Genomic DNA, 21,818 nt, shown 5'->3' on the forward strand with positions numbered 1-21,818 from the left:
TGAACTCAGCTCATTATAGGACTGTTAATCCTTGAATATGAAAATCCCTATGAGCAGCTGCCTCTTTAGGATGTTCTGATCCAACATCAAAGTTGTAAACTTCCATGTCAAAATGGGCTCTTAGAGGACATGGAGCTGTTTTCCCTGGGTGGTTTGGTCAGTTGCTGGGAAGGGGGAAGGATGAAGAATTTGGGCTGGGGTCGAGCCAAAATGGCAAATTGCTGCTTCTGATTTTCTCCCAGCTTTTGCAGCAGGGCCACAACTCCATCCCTGCAAACCACTCCCCTTCCCAAGTCACACGTGAGCCTGGCTGCAGGGGCTGCTGCAGCTGGCATCAGGAGCTGCTGTTGCATTTTTCACATTACTCAACCCACCCTGCCAAATGCCATCAAGTGGCTGAGGAAGGACACAAAAGGATTACCCTGGAGGAAGGGGACCAAAGCTTGGAAAAGGATGAAAGGAACGCCATAGTGATGATGATGACAACAGAGAGGAGAGCAGCATGGCAGGCCACGACCAACCTCTGCTCAAGCACGGCACAGAAACCTCCTCAGCAGCTGCAGGAGCTGGAAGCTCCTTGTGTGGTGCTGCTGCTGCCACCCGTGCTGGGGAGTCAGGTACCTACCTCTGGAGCCCGGCTGCCAGGAGAGGAGCTGATCTCACACGGGGTCCTCGTCCTCCTGGAAGGGGATGTCCCTGCAGACTGTGGCCTCCCAGGGTAGCACTGGCACTGGATGCACTCCACAGACGGTGCCGGCGCTTCCCCATCCAGTCTGCGCATCAGGAGCAATCTTTCTGGAAAAAAACAAAGAACAACTGCATGAAAGTAAGTTGAAAACAAGACCTGGAAACAAGAAAAAGCCTCAAAGGTTACAATCATTTCACGGGCCTGGGGAGGGTGTGACCACTCCATGGGGGAAAATCCCATCTTTCCCACCCATAAACCCACCCCTTCCTCACGGGCCTGCAGAGCAGCCCAGGGGGCATGGCTTCCGAACGTCCCCCTCTGCTGCTCCCAACCACATGGATGGATGCTTCTGTCAGGCTGCCTGGGAGAAGCTGTCGGCAAGGCCAGGAGCCGGCTCCCCTTCTACAACATCTGGCCCCCCAGAAAGCAGCTCGGCGGCCAGTGGAAAAACCGCTATTCCCCACGGCCGGGAACCTCTGTGGCGTGGCCAGGCCGTGCCGTGCCTGGCAGCAGGAGCATCCCCCGCCCGGCCCTCCGCCTGCTGGGGACTCATCTTGGTTTCACCGGGGCGCAGAGCGAGCCCTGCAGGACGGGGCTGTGACCAAAGCCAATCCAGCCGCAGGCCGGTGTTCTCTGTGCTCCAGAAGAACGCCCCAGCTGTGCCTCGGCTTGCGGGGACATCATGATGCCACTGAGCTGCAGGGAGATGTTTCCCCTTTTCCGGTCTGTGGCACCTTCACTGCAATGCCAAAACTTCTCCAAAGGGACAGGGAGCACTGAGCCCCCCTCTCCACAATGTGCCGGGGACCAGTGGAAGGATCTCCTCGGCTTTGATCTCTCCTCCGTGCTGCAGGGAAACGCTCTGGGTTTTTTTCTGAGCACCATGAAACTGGTCCTTGCTGGGCTTCTACATCCTACTGTGCAGAGGGATGGATCTCTGCTGCAGTCTCCTGGGCCAGGTGGGGGTCCTGTAGCCAAGCATGCTCAAGAAGGTCTTCCAAGGATGGCCTGTCTGCGGGGTCCATGGATAAACACCACCTGATGAGGTGCTGGCACTCTGCAGAGAGAAACCAGGAACCACTGGTCAGCTCCTGTCCGTGCTCTCCCAGATCCCACGGCGCCCAGGCCACACTAGGAGTGCTTGGAGCTGCACCCAGAGCTTCCCATCAATCCTCCCTTCTGGAGGAGAGACACGTGTGCCACCTCCTCCAGCTAAGCCCAGGAGATGGACCTCCTCCCTAGCTGCAAGAGCAGGACCCTGATGTGCCAGCTGCCCTCTCCCGTTCTTCCTCCCGTGCCCTGAAGGTGCATCCCAACCTTGAGACACGCGGGGTGGGAAGAAGAGCTGGCCCTGGACGATGTCCCCAGCGGAGTGGAAAGGAAGGTCCCCGCAGACCAGGTCATAGAGCAGGATGCCCAGGGACCAGATAGTGGCTGCCTGGCCATGGTAGCAGCCGAAGAGGATCCACTCTGGTGGGCAGTACTCTGGCGTTCCTACGGACACGGGCACAGCCCATCAGGCCGATGCTGCTCCCTCCCTCCCAGCCAGCGCCACAACAGCCAACCCCTGCCCCAGCGGAAAGCAACTCGGCTGCAGCCGGCTGAAGAAGGATTCCCACTTTCTCCCTCCCTCTTCCCCCTCTGCCGGCAGAGGGGAGAGACTCCGCTGCCCGCCTGGGCCCCGGCTTTAGGCTTACCTGACATTCGTGTGTAGAACGTGTCCTGGAGGATCGTGCCGCACCCGAAGTCGATGAGCTTCGCCTCGCCGGTGGCCAGGTCAACGAGGACGTTCTCGGTCTTGATGTCGCGGTGCAGGACACCGCGGCTGGTGCAGTGCCGCACGGCCTGCAGCACCTGGAGGAACACCCCCCGCGCCACGGGCTCCGGCAGGAACCCCCGCTCGTCCAGGACGTACCAGAGGTCCTGACAGCGCTCCGGGCGCTCCATGACCAGCGCGAAGCCGTCGGGCAGCTCGAACCAGTCCAGGAGCCGCACGACGCCGCGGAAGCCAGGGCACGACACCATGCAGAGCAGCGCCAGCTCCAGGGGCACAAGGGCGCCGTTGTGCTGCGGGGGGACGGCGATGCCCTCAGCGGGGCCTTCGGCACCCCCTGCCCGGCACCCACGGGCTGCTCCCGCTGCCCCGTCACTCACCAGCCGCGCCCACTCCGAGACGCGATCCCGGGACACTAGCTTGATGGCCACCTGCAAGCCAAGGTCAGCGGCGGGCTGAGCTCGCCGCTCGCCGCCGCTCGCCGCCGCCCCCTCCGACCCGGCGCCGCGTCTTACCGGGGCGCCGTCGGCGAGGCGGGTCCCGGAGAAAACGCTGCCGCAGCCGCCGCTCCCCAGCAGCGGGCCCGCCCGGTAGAGCTGCTCCAGGGGCGGCCTCTCCGCCCGTGCGGCCGGCACCGCTCTCTCGCCATTCTGCCCGGGGCACCCGGGCGCTGCTGCTTCCCGAGCCGCCCCGGGCTCCGGCGGCTCGGGACCGGCGCCCCAGCTGACGACCGGCGGAGCTCGGGCCGGGGAAACCGGCGGCGATGCTGCCCGGGACGGGGCGGGGGCCGGGCGGAACCGCGGGAGGGGCCTCGCTCGGGGCCGGGCCAGGGCCCCCGCCAGGCGGAGCCAAAGGCCGGCGCCGCTCCACCACCACCAGCGTGGGGAACTCTTCCAGAAACTCTTCCAGAGGCGCCACAGCCAGTGCGGAGAGTGCCCGGCGGGGGCGAGACCGCGGCGGGCCCGGCAGGGGCGGGCAGGGGCCCGAGTCGCCCACGGGCGCCTTGCGGGACGCGGCATGAGCCGGGCTGGGACAGGCGGAACACGGACGGGACCGGAGTAGAGTGAGTGTGAGAGGGAGAGGGGGACTAGGAAAACAGAAAACAGCGGAAAACAGATCGAGAGAGGCGCTGCTGCCGGTGCTGCCGGTGCTGCCGGTGCTGCCGGTGCTGAGCCGCCGGAGCGCGCGGCCGTCCGTCCGTCCGTCCGTCCGTTGCCACCGCGAGCCCAACGGAACGAAAGAAACAAAGAAAGAAAAAAACCCCCTGAAGCTGATTCCCATTAGAGAAGTAACCAGAGGTCCTGACAGCACTGTTCCAGCACCTCACCGCCCTCACGGTGAAGAGGTTTTTTGTGAATATCTGATTTAAACCTAATGTTTTGGTGCCATTTTAAAGGCAGCGCTGCTGCATGTGCAGGTTTCCTTTCTTCAGCTGAGGGCGAGAAAGGAACTGAAGGGTACATGAGCTCTCTGTACCACTGTCCTCTCATCATCCTTTGTGCAGAGAGCAGGCGGAGAAACGAGTGGTAGTAGTGAAAAAACAAACGTGCTCTTCCAACAGCAACTGTGAGCTGTTCCTTGTGCACACGCAGAACTAACAGCGTGCAGTGACAAGCCACTTGTAACCATCCTGCTCCACCAGGCGTCTGCAATCGGATCTGCAATACTGGGGAAGACACGAAGAGGTTCTGCTGTAATCCCTCTGCCTGTGGCTGCGAATGGGTCGTGTCTTTCCCCCTCCCCGTTCAGGTGCCAGGGGAACAAACTGCCTCAGGGTACCGAAGGAAAGTTACTTGAAACATTTGGCTACAGCGCTGGATGGTGTTTTGGGGAGAAAGATGGATTGCATATTGGCATAATGGGAATATGGTCCCTACACACACCTCTCAAAAAAACGCAACTGGAGCACCAATCCAGCTTCACCAAAAGGTTTATCAGGCATTGGAGCCGGCTGCTCAGGGAAGTGTTTGGGTCACCAACCCTGGGGTGTTTAAAAGATGTGTAGATGTGGCACTTAAGAACATGTTTTATTGGTGGACTTGGCAGTGTTAGGTTAACGTTGGGCTGGATGATCTTAATGTTTTTTTTTCCAACCTAAATGATTCTATGAAACTGCAAAACCAAATGTGGTAATATTAAATGTAAATGGATTTTCAACTTCAGGAATATTTTTAGAAGCACATCTTGCCTGAAGAAGTTTCCTGCTCTTTTTGAGAGCTGGATGTATGCTTTCCCGTGTGTTTTGCAGCATCACTTTAAAGCTTATTTCTGGTGAGTTTGAGATGTTGCTATTGAGAACTCCTGGAGTGGAAAATAAATTATTTTCTGTGTTATTTCTTTGCAGCACTTGCACATGTCTCCTGGGGATGCTTTAAGTTTTTCATGTGAAGAGACTTACTTCTAGCAAAAAAGAATGTTTTTCCTCACTTGGTAATGTTACTCGAAGGGCACAGTGTGGAAAATAGAAAAACTTGCCAAGTGGATTATCAACTAAGAATGATGACTACCTGCAAAGAAACACAGGGGAAAATTTTACCAAAAAGAGAGAGCTCTTAGCAGTTCTTTCAGTCTATACAAAAGGTATTTGTGGGGTAGGAGGGGGGTGGTCTAGTTCAAGGCTTTCCCATTGCTGTTGATCTGACAGTGAAGTATTTTTATAGAGAATCACTGCAAATTGCTTTCAGATGCCACATTGGACAAGCATTTGCAACTTGGCAAGCTGAGATGGACTCGTGCATTGTGTTCCTCTGCCCTGATTGGGATGGAGATACAATTAGAAGTGTGTCTGGGGTTTGGGCTGTTTGGGGTTTTTGTTCCTTTCTTTTGTTTGTTTTTTTCCCCTTGATTCTGGCAAGGTGCTTTGGGTGGGTAAGTGAAGAGACTTTAATCTGAAGGCTGATTGTATTTCAGGAGACTAAAGCTTCCTGTTGTTGAGAGCTACTTCTGGACCTCCCAAGCTGCATTTTACGGTTGTGATCCCTGCTGCACTGCCTGATGCTGCAGGAGTTCTGCTCTCGTGTCTGTCACTGCCTTTCCAGCAGTCACAGGCTCCTGGGGGATGTTCCCTCTGCTGCCTTCTCACCAGACCACCCAAGCCCAGCCCTCTCCCCTCAGAGGCACTGTGCTCCAGGTCCCTGACATTTTTGTAGTCTCAGCTGGCTCCTCTCCTGTTTTGCCACATCCCTCCTGAACTGGAGGATCTAATGCTGGAGATGAATCCTGGAGAGGCCTTGGCAGCTTTGGACAGAGTGGGTAGAAATCACTCTTCTGGCTGTGCTGGACATGTGTCTGTTTATCTTCTCTATGATGGGGACATACTTCTGGTTAATGGTCAGCCTGTTGTCTGCCGGAACCCCAAGTCCTTCTCGGAAGGGCTGTTGGGCAGATTGAATCTTCCAGCCTGGCTGAATGCACGGAGCTGTGTCACCCCTTGTGCAGAGCTCTGCTCCCCTCTGCCATGGACACCACAAGGTGCTTCTTCTCAGGTTGACTGAGGCCCCTGTGGGGTCCAGCAGACCTGCAGTAGCAGTGGTGCCAGACCCACTGAGTACCTGTAAGTAGAACCTGCTGCTGCAGCAATGCTCCTACAAACCAGCAGTTCTGTGGTTGTGCTGTAAACTTCCCACTATCATATGAACGCTATACTCATACAGCTTCAGCCATATCACCTTCAGGATGTGGGTGCAGCATGGTTTTATGCAGTGATACACTCCTTGTTCTCTATTTACTTCTAGAGTTCAAATTGAAAGTAGTTTGGATGGAAATAAATGCTCCAGTTTCTAAAATCTGTGGAGTTTCCACGCTGACAGGTCCTGCCATAATTATTGTTAGCATGTGGCTCCTGCTGTCAGTTTCTGACATGGCTCCTATTGGACCCTTCCCAGTGAAATCAGAATGTGGAGTTTCAGGCTGTTGTCCTGCCTCCACCAGCAGCAATGGCCAATGCACAGATGGCCAGCAGCACTCATAAAACATGATTCATTACATGGGACCCTGATTTCTTCCCTTGCCCCTTCCAAAAGGATACTGGTTCTCTCTGAAAGACACAAGTGAATATTTCCCAGAAATGTACAAACATGGGGAAATGCTTACTACTGGGCTTCTGGGCAGAAAGGATCAGTGTGTTTCCTCTCACACTATACTCGTGCCCCTCCTGGTAAAGGAGAACCTTCCCAGAAAGGGCTTGTGCTGCAGCAGGAGAAACAAGGCTCTGACTAATGCAAAATCTCGTGCAGGAACTCTGCCTGCTGGGAAGTGGCCATTGCTCACTTCCCTCCAGCAGCCCATGCTGGCCATTGCCCGTGCTGGCTGAAATATGGAACTTGCAGCAGCGAGAGAAGGAGGCAGGGATCAGGCTGGACCTCATGCAGGCTTTATTTTTGCAAGAGGGGAAGGCGGTGGGGATTCAAAAAAAAAAAGAAGGAAAAAGTGATGCAGGGGTGTGGCTGGATTCCAGCTGCCACACGCTGCACCACCAGCTGGTATCCTCGAAGGGCCACCATCTGGCAAATGCCACAGAGATATCAGCTACCTCTCCCCTGCAGCCATTGCTGCCCTGCAGCACCATTTACCTAAAAAAAAAGGCCTTTTTTGCCTTCCCTCTTCTTTGCAGAACAAATGCTACCACAGGCTGTCACTGTTGGCACCTTGCTCCTTAGTGTGACACCATAGAGGTGGCTTCTTTAAAAGGCTGTGCAGTCCTTCCTTCCTTCCTTCCTTCCTTCCTTCCTTCCTTCCTTCCTTCCTTCCTTCCTTCCTTCCTTCCTTCCTTCCTTCCTTCCTTCCTTCCTTCCTTCCTTCCTTCCTTCCTTCCTTCCTTCCTTCCTTCCTTCCTTCCTTCCTTCCTTCCTTCCTTCCTTCCTTCCTTCCTTCCTTCCTTCCTTCCTTCCTTCCTTCCTTCCTTCCTTCCTTCCTTCCTCTCTCTCTACATTAATACCTTCTTTCCTACACATCCTTTGGGGACACAACCAACGTGCCCTGGGACTGACAAAAACTCAGCTCTTCCCCTGACCAATTCAGCCTTCAGCATTCCAGAAATTAACTTTGCCAGCCTCCATGTCTGATCCCACCTGCCTCAAGCAGGACCCTCTAAGGACACCTTCCCTCTGACAGCAGCTCCAGTCCCATAAACAAAAGGGACAGGCAGGCCAGTGGCCACTTTCCCTCTGCAGCACCATCAGATGCAGGGCTGTGCCCTTTAGTCTGGCATGGAAAGATGCCAGAGACTTGGGAAGAGGTTTTCAACAGTGACAAATTGCATTGGTGTCACCTGGCTGGAGCCAGGTGGAGTCTGCCAGCGCAGGCTGGCCACAGAAGCAGAGCTCCCATTTGAAGTGGGGGCCAGGACCTGGGGCTGCAGAGCACGAGGCAGCATTTCAGATGAAAGAAGTGGCAGCAGGATGGATGGACTGTGAACACAGCTGGAAACAACAAGGCATCCAGTCTTGGCAGGGTATTTTCTCTGGCTGTGGGGTGCCACGCCACCGACTGCAGCTGAGGCTCGTGGTCCCTGCAGGCACCAAAACTCTCCAAGTCACTGGCATTCCCTGAATTCTCACGATAATGTCCAATAGCCAAATGCAGTTTAACTGAGTTCCTTTGACTTTCCTCCCTGGTGTTGAGGAGGACCCCAGCCGGCCCCTCTGCAGCGTATGGCCTGACTACCCTACCACAGCCACATCCAAGGAATAGGAGGAAAAAGAGAAAGGAGAGAAGTCTTCCCAAAGCATGGGAAAGCAAATGACGCCTGACACTAATTTGATCTGACCTGCTTCTGAAGGCAGTGGAGGACACACCTCTCAGCTCCATCTGTCTCTCTTGCTGAAGAGAAGGGACACAGACACTCCCAGAGAAACCTGTGGGTGTTTTTACAAGAGCAGAGGAAGAACAGAACATGGATAGAAAGCAGGATTTAAGAGGGAAAATAATCCTGCTTTCTTCATTCATTACCATTTCCAAGCAGAACTTGGCAAGAGAACCACAATTATAAGCCAGTTCCCCTCTAATGGGATGAAAATGAAGACTGAGAGGCAGGAGCAGAAGGGTGACAAGGTTATCGGCTTTCCCCAGCAGGAAGTCTGTCAGCCTTTCTGGATGGAGCTCAAATTCCCTGGCATTTCCTTCTGTAACTCGGTCAGAGCTGCTGCTTCTTCTGAACTTGTCACAGAGCCCAGTCCCCTTGGGCTGGCTCTCAGAGCATCTGTGGCAGCCCTGCGGAGCTAATCTGTGCCTGTCCCGGTGCTTCCGCTGCAGAGAGCAGCAAAGTGTGCCGCAAAAACCGCGGTCACGCGCCAGGAAAAATCACTGACACCCGAACGTGAATCTGGCAGCTTTGAGACCACTTTGCTTGTGAGAGCAAAGGTTATAAAGCAAAGCCAAGGACAGCAATGCTCGGCCCAGGGTGGTTGGAATGACAAACGCACAGACAATATGCAATTTCACAGGCATCACCTGCCAGAGCACAAGCTCCTCTCGAGCTCCACAGAGCTTCGTTTCTGCTCTGATAATCACACATGGAAACGAGGTCAATCCCAGCCCCGTGTCCCAATACACCTTTCTAGCAGAGAGGGAAGACCCCACACCAGTGTGTTTGGCAAGGCAGGCAGGGGCAGTGAGCAGGTGGCATATTCTGTTGTCGAGTGTTCCCCCTCATCCCGCTCTGTTTGTTTCACCCATCAGTCACTGGCGGCAGAAGCGCAGTGGGAAAAGCTGCGCCTGATTCCCCGGCACAGAGCCCAAGATGTGCCCTTGCACCCACTCCCCACACACCTTCAGGGGCTGCACATCCGGGGAGAAGGCTTCCCGCAGCTGGCTGGTGCTGGTTCCTCACACAGAGAGGCTCGGGAGCGCAGACAGGGATGGAGGCAAGCACCGCACATGCCTCCTCCGTGCTGGAAACCTGCGTGCAAGAGTGAAAACCTTACAGCAGCAGCACTAGTGTGAGAGAGGGGGCTTTATCCCATGGGGGCATGCACAATGCTCCAAAAAGTCACAAAATAAGGGGGAGCCGTCCCATGGTCGAGAGAAGATGTTGCCCAGACAGAGTGCACGGGCTGGACATGTAAGGAAACTGTGCCAGGGTGCAGGCATGAACACATGTGGGCATTCCCACACAGATGTGGGAATATCCGTAACGTGTGGCTCCCGTGTCCCGCTGGGAAAAGGCGGATACCTCCCAAAAGCCAGCAATGGCCTCAGGATCTCCCGCAGGATCCAGCCCTGGAGGATGTGGGACACTGGACAAGGCTGGGATTACAGTGGCTTCCCAGCTGTGTGCGCTAGGACAAGCAGGGCCGGGTTACCACATACCCCGCTGCGGGGAGATTCCCTGTGCCAAGCTGGAGACAGAGATGCACACCAGAGAACAGGGAAGTCGGTCCCTGGCGCACGGGGACGGCACCGCGGTGTCGCCAGGCTCCGCTGCTGCAGCGGCCCCGGCCGCGGGGCTTGGGGAACCTGCGAATCCTCAGCCGCCCCCGCGGCCTCCCCAGCCGTCAGCCCGGCTGCGGCGGGGACCAACCGCGCGCCCCGGTTCTCCCTCAGCGGGAGGGCACGCCGGGCTGGCGGGGCGGGGCGCGGGCCGTCCCCGGGCCCGCGGTGCCGCTCCCCGCGGCGGGCGGGGCCGTGAGGGGCCGTGAGGGGCCGGCCCCGCGCACGCGCAGCAGGCGCGGCCCCGGTGAGGGGGGCGGGCGCTGCCCCGCGGCTGCGCGGTGCGGCGGCGGGCGCCATGTTGGCGGGGCGGGCTGCGCGGCGGCGGTGAGCGCTCGGGGCCGCCGCGTTCGCTCCCCGTCTCCGCCCGGGGCCCGGGGGGTCGCGGCCGAGCGGGGCCTCCCGTGGCACCATGAGCGGCGGCGGAGGCGGGCGGGTGTGCGACCTGTCCCGGCGCAACCCCCAGGAGGACTTCGAGCTCATCCAGCGCATCGGTAGCGGCACCTACGGCGACGTTTACAAGGTGGGCGCTGCGCCGCGACCCGGCGGGAGTGTCGCCCGTGTCCCCCTGTCCGCTGCCGGGCACGCCGCTCCGCCAGACCCTGTGAGGGCTTCTGTCGCCCCTCGGCGTCCCCCGGCCCTCCTGAGGGCAGCGAGGCCGCCGCCCTCCGGCGGGGTCTGTGCCCGGCCCTGCCGCCGGCCCGGCCGCGTCCCCGGCGGGGCACAGCCGTGTGAGGGCCGCCCCCGGGGCCGGGGCGGTGCGGGGCCGGCCCCGTGCCGGCTTCCGGCGGCCGCGGAGCCGCCCCGGCCCTGGGCTCTGGCCGCTGCTGCCGGTGCCGGCTCGGGCGGCCGTGTCACGGGCCGAGCTCGGCGCTCGGGGCTCCGCCGGGGCGGGCCGGGGGCTGTGGGGAGATTACCCGCTCGGTTCCTGCCCCAGTGTCACCGTCTCAGCCCCGGTTCCTGCGCCCGTGGCCGTCCTGTGTGGGCACGCCGGGGTGCCGTGTTGGTGTCGGTGGGAGACGTGAGGCTGGCCGTGTGCAGGGCAGACTGGAGAGGCTTTCAGGATCCCCACCTAACTTCAGCAAACGTGGGAGAACCAAAACTAAAGCAAAAGCAGCTAAACGTAATTTGGGTTGGTTTTTCTTTGAGGGGCTTTGTAATGCACTCTGTCATTTTTCCCTGCTGTGCCGGTGTGTGTTGTTTGTGTATCCAGCTGCCCGTTGGGATGTGGCAGGCTCTCCCTGGGATGGGATGGCACCGGTGGTTACCTGCTCCTGTTTGGAGCACAGAGGAGAGCTGGAACTTGTCGTGTGCAGCCTGGTGGAGGCATTATTTGAACTGTGTGCTTTCCAAGCATCTTCTGGCCTGTTTTTGTCATCACAGGGTGTGTGTGTTTGAGGAAACTTGTATTGGTAGGCAGGGCTGTAGGGAAACGTGCAGAGCCATTCCTCTGTTTGAGGTGCACAGAACTGCTGCTAGTGCTGCCTTTCACTTCAGGTGAATATGCCCGGAATGAAGTCTGGGTTGGGCTGGGCTGATTTTGGTTTAATCTCGTCTCTCTTAAATGTCATGGAAGTTTCAGGACCTAAATCCCCTTGGTACTGCACTCTTGGTGTTCCAACTCCCTGCTTTATTAATTGTTTAATTGAAAGGGTGTTTTGTGTTGTTGCCCCACCTTGCTGGCTTTCTCTGAGTATTTGTGTGCTGTGCTTGGACGTTTTGCTTGCCCAAGTCTTGCTTGCCTTATGCTCTGGGTTTTTGTTTTTCTGCAAATTGTTTTGTGCTGTGTGTGTCTCTTTCTGCTGCAGTTTTTAACTGGCATGTTGACTCTGATACCTTATCAATCACTGACTTTCTGTCACTGTTCTGTATGTGACTTGATGGATGTGAATTAACCGAGTCACCTGTCTTGATGGTTGCCTTTTAAGGACGTTACCCTTCAAGCACAGAGTTTGGAATAATTATGTATGCAATACCACTGTTAAAGGTTTGTGGAGGTTTCCTTGATGTTTATCACCCTTAGATTGCAGCAGCCTTCAGTGTGGTGCTGTGCGAGTGGCCAGTGTTTGGCACTGTTTGTGGCTTTCTCTCGTGTGAGGCGCTGTTTGTGGGTTTGTTGGTGCTGACAGTGCACCTGTACCAGCTGAGATAGAGGTGATACAGCAGGGCCGGGATACACCAGGCTGGGGTTACAATGATTTCTTCTAGACGAGAGGTAAGTGTTTTCTCATCAGATTGTGGACCCTGTAGGGAGGATGAGAACTGCTTTTCTCTTGTGTGGGTTATTGCCTGTCTCATTCTGAGGCGAGGTCTTGCCCAAGGTGTCTTCACAGTGGAGCATAAAAGTAGCCCCAAAACAACAATGAAAGCCAGTTACTTTTAATGTGACAAAGAAATAGTAACATTGTCTGAAGTGTCATCCACGTGGGAGCTTACTAATGCCTTGTCTTGTGTTCATGGGTGGTTTCATAAAGCCCCTTTTGCCTTCACCTGTCGCCTGGAGGTGAATTTGGAGGTGGATGAAATAATTGTGTGGAGTTGAAATCAGCCGTGTGCTCATCACTGGTGGGATTTCAGCACTGCATGTACTTGGGCAGTTCCAAGCTGTAATTTGTGGTTCTGCCCCCTTAGCAGAGGGAGCCGGCTAGGAAAGTGTTTCTGCTGTTAGCAAGCAGGGATTATTGCCTTAATAAGCTGACAGTCTTGTTGTGTTGAGTCTTGCTAAATGCTGACTTTCTGCAACTGCTTTCCTGGCAGAGCATCGAGGAGCTGGATGCAGAGCAGAGTGACATCTACTTCTCTTCCTCTGTTCTAGTTGGACTGACCTAGAGCAGGGCATGGTTTAAAAAAATAAGTTATATACATTAAAGAAAAGAGAGGCAGGGTCGCTGCTCTGGAATTTATTGAATTTGAGTAAGAGCTGGTGGTGGGGACTGAAGTGCAGAGGTTGGAGGGGAGGGAGGATGTGCTCAGATGGATGCAGTCTGTGAGTCCTGCTCTCCAGGCTGGTATCTGGAAAGGGACATGTCAGTGCACTGCCAGCATGGATCTCTGCCTCAAGCCAATATTCTACAATTGTCTGCTTTCAAAATTCATCTTTCCCAAAGGCCTTGGAGCAAATCATAATGGATTCGTGGCAGGAAAGGTAATAGGTAACTCGTTCATGCCATTAGCTCTCTATCAAATATTCACAGTCAACTGTAGCGTGTGCATTCTAGCACCAGGGCAAACTTCTTGTAAGGGATGAAGTGTTACCTGAGTTGCTTAGTTCTTCATGTATTCCTTGTGTGGGTCATTTCTGGGTTTTGTGCTTCTGTATTTCACTGTTGCAAAGAATTTAATTGTATGAGGTGGTCAGCGAAGCGTAAGAGAAGAATTAGGGTTTATTGGTTGTGAAATAGAGATAATGTCCTGTCCTGCTCAGTTTCAGGAAATATTTCTAAAGTCAGATGAGGTAGTTGCTTCATTTTGTTTGCTGTGCATTTATCCTTCTCACATTTAGGAAGGCTTTTCTGTCTCCTGCTGTGGAATTGCCATTCTAACAATCCCTAGTCCCAGGTACTCTGTAAATTGTGCCGTTCTTTTAAGGGTCACAGATGCTTTCAGAGGGTTTTTTGACAGAAATTGTATTGTTAAGATTGCTGTTTGACCCCATTCCTGTGCCTTTGGTAGTAACTGCACAGTTTGGGAGTATTTTTGGAGGTAATTGTAGGTCCATTTTGTTCATGTGATTAATTTATATCACAGCGTATCTTTTATTAAAAGAACCGTTGCTTTGGTTTAATAAAGGTGGAACTTCATTTGTCATCTCCCAGGTCTAGTGCAGGTGGACCCTTCCAAAGATTTTCAGCCCCTTACTGAAAAGAAGGCCCTTATTTTGCTGAAATTCAAACAGTTGTGATAATTAGTGAGATCGCTGTTCCTGCAGAGGTTGTCTATTACACTGTGTTTGCCTTTTTTCAGTTCTTTTTGGCATTTATGGCTTCAGCCAGATAACAGATGAGGACAGCACAGCTCAGTGGGGTGCACTTTGTTTGAGGTCTCATTTTTCCAAAAGGAAAGCCTGGTTTTTGTTCACCCCTTTGGCAGAGAGGTTGGTTTTGGTGAGGGAAGTCGTGTATCCACCAGCTGAACTGCCTCACGCTGAAAACTTCGTGTTCTCTGGGTCTCTCTGGAGAACTCCTGGTGGCTGTTGCTGCCTTCTGCTGCCACCCATCTTTTGGGGTGTCTGGCTGCTGATTAGAGCTTCTGTGTTACTGAAAGAGAACGTGTCCAGGTCAGATGAACCTGAATTTTGGTGAACTTCCATTTTTTGGTGTCCTCTTCTTTACATGTGTGTGCCCTCTTTCCTGGGGTGATCCACTAGGGCATCAATTCTTCTTCAGTTTGCTGCTTCTGAAATGTTGAAACTCTGCTTTTTGACAGGCATTTTACTCTTCCCTTCTTCCCAATTGTCATTACAGCTTTTGAAGCTTCTTGACTTTGTTAGGAATAAATGTCTGTGTTTTGACATCTTTCTATTCAGCTTTAATTGGTTTTTGAAGCTTGTCAGGCAGGCAGAGAGGGGGCTGGATGTTTTGCCATCCTGTTTTAACTGCACTGAGTAAGTGCTGTAGGGTTTAGTTTCGGGGACTGTGGTTTCCTTAACCAGTAATCTGTGCCTTGCACAGAGGTTTTTGTGTAACTTCAGCTTTATCAAAGCATGGCTTTCTAAAATCGTCATTCTGATGGGTTGTGGTATTACACTTTCTACCAGAATGTGGGAGGTCATTATTTTTAGCTGGGGAGTGGTGAGGGTTTGAGAGAGGCTGCAGAGAAGGGCTCTGAGGGCTGGGGAGTCGCTGGGTGCGTTTTCCTGTGGAGCAGAGCTAATCAGGCTCAGGAAGCCTCTTTGTGCACTGGGACCAGTTTTCCCATGGAGCAGTAACCTGTTTAGAAATCATTTCGTTCAGTGGTTCACACAGGAAGTGCTCAGAACCAGAAGCCCATCTTAGACTTTTGCTTTTTGGCTTTGTTGCAGCATTGTACGCTTTATATTATCCGTTTCCATCCAAAGGATAAACAAAGCCTGACAGTTTTGAGCTTTCATTTCTAGTTGGTGACGGGTTTTTTATATAAAAATTTTTATCTGATATCCTGCTGTTGTTACAGAGTACACTAATAATTATTTCCTGTTTAATTAGGTAGTGCTCCTTCAGCTTGACTGAGCAGTTGGTGGAAGTTTTGAAACTCCTGCTCAGATGGCAATCTGGATCTCTGGAAGAGTGTCATTCTTTCAGCTGCTGATAGAATTAGCATCCTTCTATAGTTTTCAGGAGCAGACATTCTGTAAAAGCTGGATACATTTGGTAAAGTGTCTGCATTGTTGGTAACACCTTCAATGCTGATAACCCAGATGGAATGAGATGCAAAATTATAACTCATACAGATTCTCATCTTGGAGTCATGTTTTTTTAATCTATGCCCTTAAGCACAGGGTGGCCTGCTGTTGCTGAAGGTGTTGGTGGCCTGTATTAAATCAGATTTTCTTCTTCCTTTCTGGCTTTCATAAGCCCAGGAAAACCTTCTGTCTTTCTTTCCTTGCCTTGGCGCTCTGCTGAGCAGAGTGACCTGTGGAGCCAGTCAGTGACACAAACTCCTGACAGCTGAGCACAGTATTGTCAAAAATAAATAAACCAAAAACAAACAAAAAAATCACAAAACCCAAAAAAACCCAAAACAAACAAACAAACAAACCCAAAAAAATCATGAGCAGGGTTTCTGAGGCCTGTGAAATGTTTCCATCCTGGCTTGTGCAGGGTGTGCAATTTCAGGGTCTTCTGGCTTGTATCCACTACAAGTGTATCTCATTGATCATCTTACTCGTACAGGTTGCCCTAAAAGAAGTAAGTGTTAACAAAACTCCCTGATGGTCACAGGTCTTTGTTAAAGCTTCAGGAACTTTTCTTGTTTGTCTTGGAGTTTAAAAAATGCTGATGTTTGATTCGTGAACGTTTTGCTTCTGTTTGTTTCTTGCTCTGAAGAGAACATGTTGGGAAAAGAAATAAGGAGTAAAAATCCTGCAGGTCCTGAGCTTCCCCTGGGGAGAGGAGAGGCTGGAGCTGCAGCTCCTTGGGTGCTGGGAAGCAGCTCTGCTGCCTTCTCTCCTCCCTGGCTGGGTGCAGGGGCACAAAAATGCTCTGAAAGCCCTGGGCAAATGGCTCCTTGGCTTTTACTTGGAGGTCAGATGGTGCAGCTCTAGAAGAGAAATCATTTTTATAGTAATTTATGCTGCTTCTTAATGGCTTTTAAAAAATGTAGCTTCCTCAGTTGCTCAGTGGAACGGAGGCCTCAGCAGGACAGAGCTCTGCTGGTCAGAGCCTGGTGCTAATGGCATCAGGGGTGTGGGTTTGGTCCCTGTGTGGGCCATTCCCTTGGGAACTGCACTGATGATCCTTGTGGAACCCTTCCAGTTCAGAATATTCTGTGTGTGAAAGTGCAGTGAAGCTCCTGAGTCATTGCTGCTGCATTGGCTGCTGTGTGTCTGAGGGGAATGTTTCGAGGGGAGCGTTCCCTAACTCCTTTGTTGCTGCCTTGCTTTTTTGAACCCTTTGCAGCAAGGGAAGGCTGCGGTTGTTGGAGAATTAAGGTTCAAGGGGCCTTGCATGTAGTGAAATGGGGAAGAAGCCTTGCACTGCTCATCTGGGAGCCTTGCAAGTGGTCCCACACAGTGCAGAGCCTCTGTGGCCCCTGCATCCCATGTCTGCCAGGGCCCCACGTGTGGTACACCTGCTTTACAGCCTCTCAGAGCTTGGTTGGTTTATGGCCTTTAATATGGGAGCGCAGCCTGGTTCAGGACTTGCATAATTCAAGTGTTGTGTGCCATTGTAATTTCCTTAGCAGACTTAAAGCTTCAGCTCTCGCTACAAATCAGCTGTTCAGTGTTCCCCAACAAGTGGTTCCACTGTGTTAAACCCCTGTGTCCCTCAGCTGCTCTTTGGCTGCTGCTGTCAGAACATCAGGGCAGGAATGCAGAGGTGGCCGCTGCATTCTGCTCTCTAAATACTCCTTTTTTGTGTTTTTACAGGCTCGAAATGTCAACACTGGGGAGCTTGCAGCAATTAAAGTCATAAAATTAGAACCAGGTAAGTGGTTTCTTAAATGAAGTAGGCCACAGAAACAAAATATTTTTGTGCTTAAGATAACAATTGTACAAAATCAATCAAGTCGACTTATTGAAAGAAGGGATGGATAATTGTTGGCTTCTGGTATAGGAAAAAATACAATTTTCTAAAAAAAAAAATAATCAAGGCAAACAAGATGTAAGAGGAAAAAGGTAATTGTAGAACAGTTAAGGGAAAGCTGATTAAAATTTGACTGGGAATTGTGGAGTTTTTTGTCCTAAGTACTGTGTTCGACCCGTGTGTTATAAAAATTTCTAGAACAAAGGAAGACAGCAAGGCAGAAGGAACTGGCCTGGTAAAAGAGTAGAGAAAGAACTATAAAGAAAGGTGAAATAATAGCTGAATATTAGGAGTTGAGTACATTTTCTGAAAATCTTTTGGAGGCTCTGATTAGGAGTTCACTGTCTACTGGATTTATGCTTGCCCTGTGCTTCTGTGGTGATTTCAGAAAGCACACGTGCCCTAGAGATCAGTTCTCAGCCTGCAAAATCTCTTCTGTAAGAGTAGGCCTGTTGAATAGGACTGATCTGGGAAGTAAAACATCCAGACTTTTTGTTTAACTTCCAACTGTTGGCGTTCCATTTCCAGATTTAATTTTGGGGTGTGTGTAGTATTTGAACTACCTGGCTTGATCCTTAAGGTCTAAGGGAAAGAAGGTATTAGTTTTTTTCATTTTTCCCCCCTGCGATTGTGGAAGTGGTTAGAAATGTTGTGTTTTCACAGTGCATACACATTTAGAAGTTCAAGACAGGACAGTGTGTTACTGGGTAGTTCAAAAAGCGTATGTTAATCACACTTCCTCACACTGCAAGTGTGATCTCAGATGCTCCTGTCTGGTTCTGCTTCTTTGTTTTTGTGTCAGTTCCCGTTGCTGGAGCCCTCGTCTGTGGGTTATCGGTGTAGCTGAGCCCTGTGCTGGGGGATCCCCTGCAGCTGGTGCCGATGGGTCATTGCCACCTTGCCCTTCAGTAGTTTTTGGCAGCCTTTGGACACCTGAGTGGTGCCCACAGAATGGGCTTCACTGCCCTGCTTTGGGGGTTTTGCAGACTGCAGGGTTAACTGTGTTTAGGGACTTGCTTTAAGGCTTTACACTACTTTTATTTTGAATGCAGTGAAATTCATACTGGAGGAACTGTGTCCGTTCAGGGAGGTCCGTGTGTGAAAACAAATTCCTCTGTTCTTTAGTGTCTGTGTGTTTGCCAGTCTAGCCAGGAGACAGGAAGCCGTCAGCAACACACTACAGATCGATGTTAACTTGCAGCTTGTGATTTGAAGTTTGCTGCCAGTTAAATAAAACACGTGGGAAGATCATATTTCTGCTTGTAAATAACTCAATGGATAGGTCATCAGTGTGTTAATGTAGTGGGAAAAACTTAAAACATTCCTAATAGAAAAACCTCTCAGCTGTGTTTCCAGTTTCACACGGTTTTCTCGGTGTACACATCTGGTAAGAACATTTTATAAAAAAGCTGAGACAGCCATGGTACCAAATGGTGAGATTCAGGTAAATGCCACCCCTGTGTCAATGTTTTCTGCATGTGAGTTACCCACAGTCCATAAATTTACGTTTTTGTGGGGTCTGCTGAAGTGTTGCAGCAGCAGCCTACTGGTGACTGTTTTTTTTTTTTTTTGCCTAGGAAGATGAGCTAACAAGTGGGCATGTGGCCAAAAACAGCCAAGTTTTGTTGTGTTTTTAAGAACCCAGGCTATTGTCAGGGCTTATGCAGATGGACACAGTGGGGTCTCAGGGAAAATAAGGACTTGAGAAAAAGCTATGGCCAATAATGTAAGAGCTGTCAGCAGATGTGAGGTCCATCTGTCCCAGAATGAAACTTAAGAATATTGTTACTTATTGCTAAGCCCTTGCTAATAAATGCTGATTTACAGCTGATTTATGTCTGTGAAACTTGCAGATAATTAGTCTTAATTACCAGGAATGTTTATTTTATAAACATGTGCTGAAAGTTAAGATGTGACTGTAACCCAGGCCAAAGAAAATACTGGTTCTACTGCATTTCAGGAGAAGATTTTGCTGTTGTGCAGCAGGAAATCATTATGATGAAAGACTGTAAACATCCGAACATTGTTGCTTATTTTGGCAGCTATCTCAGGTACAGTTTGTTTCTTTTGTTCCCTTAAAAATGTGTCCCTATCCCCTGGTAAAGGACAAATCTATGAGGTGACATAGGCAAAATATAATTTACCAAGTATTATCCACTCGTGTATTGTTTTTATTCACCTTCAAATCTGTTCTATTTACTACAGTGTCTCTCTCTAAATAATCTTTCTTCCATCAGAATGGTTCAGTGTCCACCTAGTCATTTGCTTTCTTGCAAAGGAGTTGATGCTTAAAAGCTTTGAATTTAATATATAAATGGAAAATTAAGCAGAAGTATGACAAGTATGAAGGGTCTGTGTATACAGTATCTTTTAAATGTGTTCCAGTCGAATGTCTGTGTTTCCAAGGTGTGAGCTTCTGACCCGAATGTGAAGGTTTTGTGTTTGTTTCTGGAGGTGAGGTTATTTGCATTGTAGCAACATTGACAAATGTATTCAGTTGTCTTATACCAGCTGCTTCTTTTAACCAGTCATAGTGGGAACAAATTGCTTAGTAGAGCTAATAAAGAGCTGCTTCTGATGATTTTGTATTTTTTCGTGTGGAAACAGACTGTGCACAGCTGCTATTGCTGCACTCAAGCTTCTTTAGCATTTTTGTATTGAAACCCTGCCTCTTCTCCTGTATTCAGGCTGGAGGTGCTTTTTCTTTAAAAGAGGACTTTCCCTCTTGTCTCAGGCTATCAAAGTACACCTTTGGAGACCCAGAAATAAATTTTGGCAATTATGCTATATATTTTGTCAGTGTCTTACACTCCTCCTTGGTTTCCTCCTCTTTCTTTGGCTTCCTTTTTGTCTGGGCACTCAGGTCACTGTCTTTGAGACCTTTTGTTTTTTTTTTTCCCTTTTGCTTTCCAAGTATATTTCAATGCTAAGAAGAATAAGAAAAATACCATTGTCCTGTCCTTGCTAGTCACCAGCATGTTGTCTTCCAAGGATTTCTTGTGTTTGTGTATGGATTTTTCAGGCAGTGACATTTCCGCCTGGGTGTTAGGTTGCGGGCTCTCAGTGGTCCTGTTGATCCTGTCTCTGTTTTGTTTGCTGCTCAGGCCATATGCTCTGCAGAAACAGAGGCTCTGCTCTGTTGTTCTTGGGTGTGACAGGGATCTTCACCTGTCCCCGAGTGCTTAGGCACAGTGATAAAAGGCAAGATTGAAAGTAAGAAATGCAGTCACCTCTTCTGGTCCTCTTATGTTCTTTTATTTGTTTTCTGTAGGGCTTTTGCACACTGGGAAGTGACTGCCCAGTAAGCAAAAGTGAGAATTTACAGCACTTTTATGCTTCATGGCTCTTATTTGTGAGTGCTCTGCTGCTGTCCCCAGGCTTTTGGGAGGGGTCTGTCTTCTTCCCATTTCCACACTGCTGCTGCTTTTGGTGTCACACAGGATGCAGCCACGTGGGCACATGAGTCCAGCACCCCCAGAAGTGTCCCTGTGTGAGTCCTGCATCGTTGTGGGGAACAAAGAAAGGACTTGGAGATGTCTCTTCAGTGCCTCATTCTTTCTCAGTGTCCTTGCACAGGTTGTCACACTGCTGCTGTGTCTGCCTTTGGTCAGCTATTTCAGTGGAAAGCTTTAATATCATTTCAAGCAAGGCTTTAATTGGCCCCTTGAAATTTATGGAGGTAACAGTCAGAGAATTCTGCTCCTTAAAACTCCTGTAATGCTTGGACAATAGCTTTCCTACCCCTAGAGGAAGCAGCTGGGAATGTGGCTTTGAGGGCCACGTGCACTCTGGACATAAAAGGGGAGGACAGCCAAGAAAGACAGTTCTCCTTGGAGCAGCGGCTCTTCTCTGGTGCTGAGAACGCTTGCAGTTTGTAGCTCAGGAAATAAGTTCAGCACTTCACCATTGCCTTGCAAGAACACTGCCACAAACGTGTCTCAGCTGTTCTAAGAGAGCCTTGTGAGTTCAGGACACACAAAACCAGGTCATCAGGAAGCTGCAGAGCGACCATCAGTCTTTCCTTTGGTTCTCCTGTCTTACTCTCTGCTCTAAGGTGCTTGTATGGGTTTTTTTTTTTTTTGTCCACCTGAGTTTTTTGATGGCCAGGAATGACTCGGCAAGTCCCAGATCTTTCGCTCTGCACTGTGCCTTTTTGTGGCCACTTGTCTTACCAGTGGAAATCGCTGAGGGAAAATAGAGTTAATGGCCATAAAGGAAGATACCTTTGAATCCTTCAGCCCGTTGTCTATTCTTGGAAAGCGTCTTTTGTGGAGGTACAGTGAATCATACTGAATTGATTCCCTTAGTAAGGGAAGAAGAGCTGAATAACTCCCCTTCTGACCCTGCCACCAGAAATATCCAGACGTGTTTTTGAAAGAGAAGACTTAATCTGAGCAGGCACTTACCCACAGCGTGGGCTCTGCTCTGCTTAGCTTTGACTGAAGCACCAATTTCACTTAATTTGCTGTGAAAGAAATGTGGTTGAGAGATCCCTGGGGCTTTCTGTTTTGTGTTTGTTTCTTGTTTGTGTTAACTCCTATGCTCTGAAAAAAGTGGAGAAGTGAAAATGAGGAAGAAATAAGAACCCACATCTGTTTTGTCTCTACTCTCAGGAAAATGTATTGCAGCAAAAATCATTGTGAATGCTTCACTAATACTGTTTTTATTGCTTCATTAAAGAAGAATATTTTTGTCTGTTTCATTA

The 21,818-nt window shown here is 50.8% G+C and overlaps 2 protein-coding genes across 6 annotated transcripts in view; one reads left to right on the forward strand and one right to left on the reverse strand.

The window, feature by feature from the left end:
• Positions 1-1,602: 1,602 nt before the first annotated feature.
• Positions 1,603-3,253, reverse strand: LOC136287921 (serine/threonine-protein kinase pim-1-like; the record flags this gene model as incomplete). Its single annotated transcript, XM_066180607.1, has 5 exons — positions 1,603-1,745; positions 2,006-2,182; positions 2,386-2,755; positions 2,843-2,893; positions 2,978-3,253. Coding segments are annotated over 5 exons (1,017 nt in total), but the record flags the coding sequence as incomplete, so codon positions are not given.
• A 6,951-nt stretch (positions 3,254-10,204) lies between these two features.
• MAP4K3 (mitogen-activated protein kinase kinase kinase kinase 3) overlaps positions 10,205-21,818 on the forward strand; it is a 56,965-nt gene continuing 45,351 nt past the window's right edge. For 3 of the 5 annotated variants that reach the window (XM_066177641.1, XM_066177642.1, XM_066177643.1), the window contains exons 1-3: positions 10,205-10,413; positions 16,957-17,014; positions 19,074-19,164. In XM_066177641.1, coding sequence (XP_066033738.1) covers positions 10,303-10,413; positions 16,957-17,014; positions 19,074-19,164 — 260 coding nt within the window. In that variant the 5' untranslated portion in view covers positions 10,205-10,302. The remainder of the gene's footprint in view (positions 10,414-16,956; positions 17,015-19,073; positions 19,165-21,818) is intronic. The other 2 variants (XM_066177644.1, XM_066177645.1) reach the window with 1 other exon arrangement.

This window comes from Chamaea fasciata, unplaced genomic scaffold (genome assembly GCF_029207755.1).
Source record: "Chamaea fasciata isolate MVZ Bird 193981 ecotype frontalis unplaced genomic scaffold, bChaFas1.0.hap1 SCAF_3, whole genome shotgun sequence".
NCBI classification, from domain to species: domain Eukaryota; kingdom Metazoa; phylum Chordata; class Aves; order Passeriformes; family Sylviidae; genus Chamaea; species Chamaea fasciata.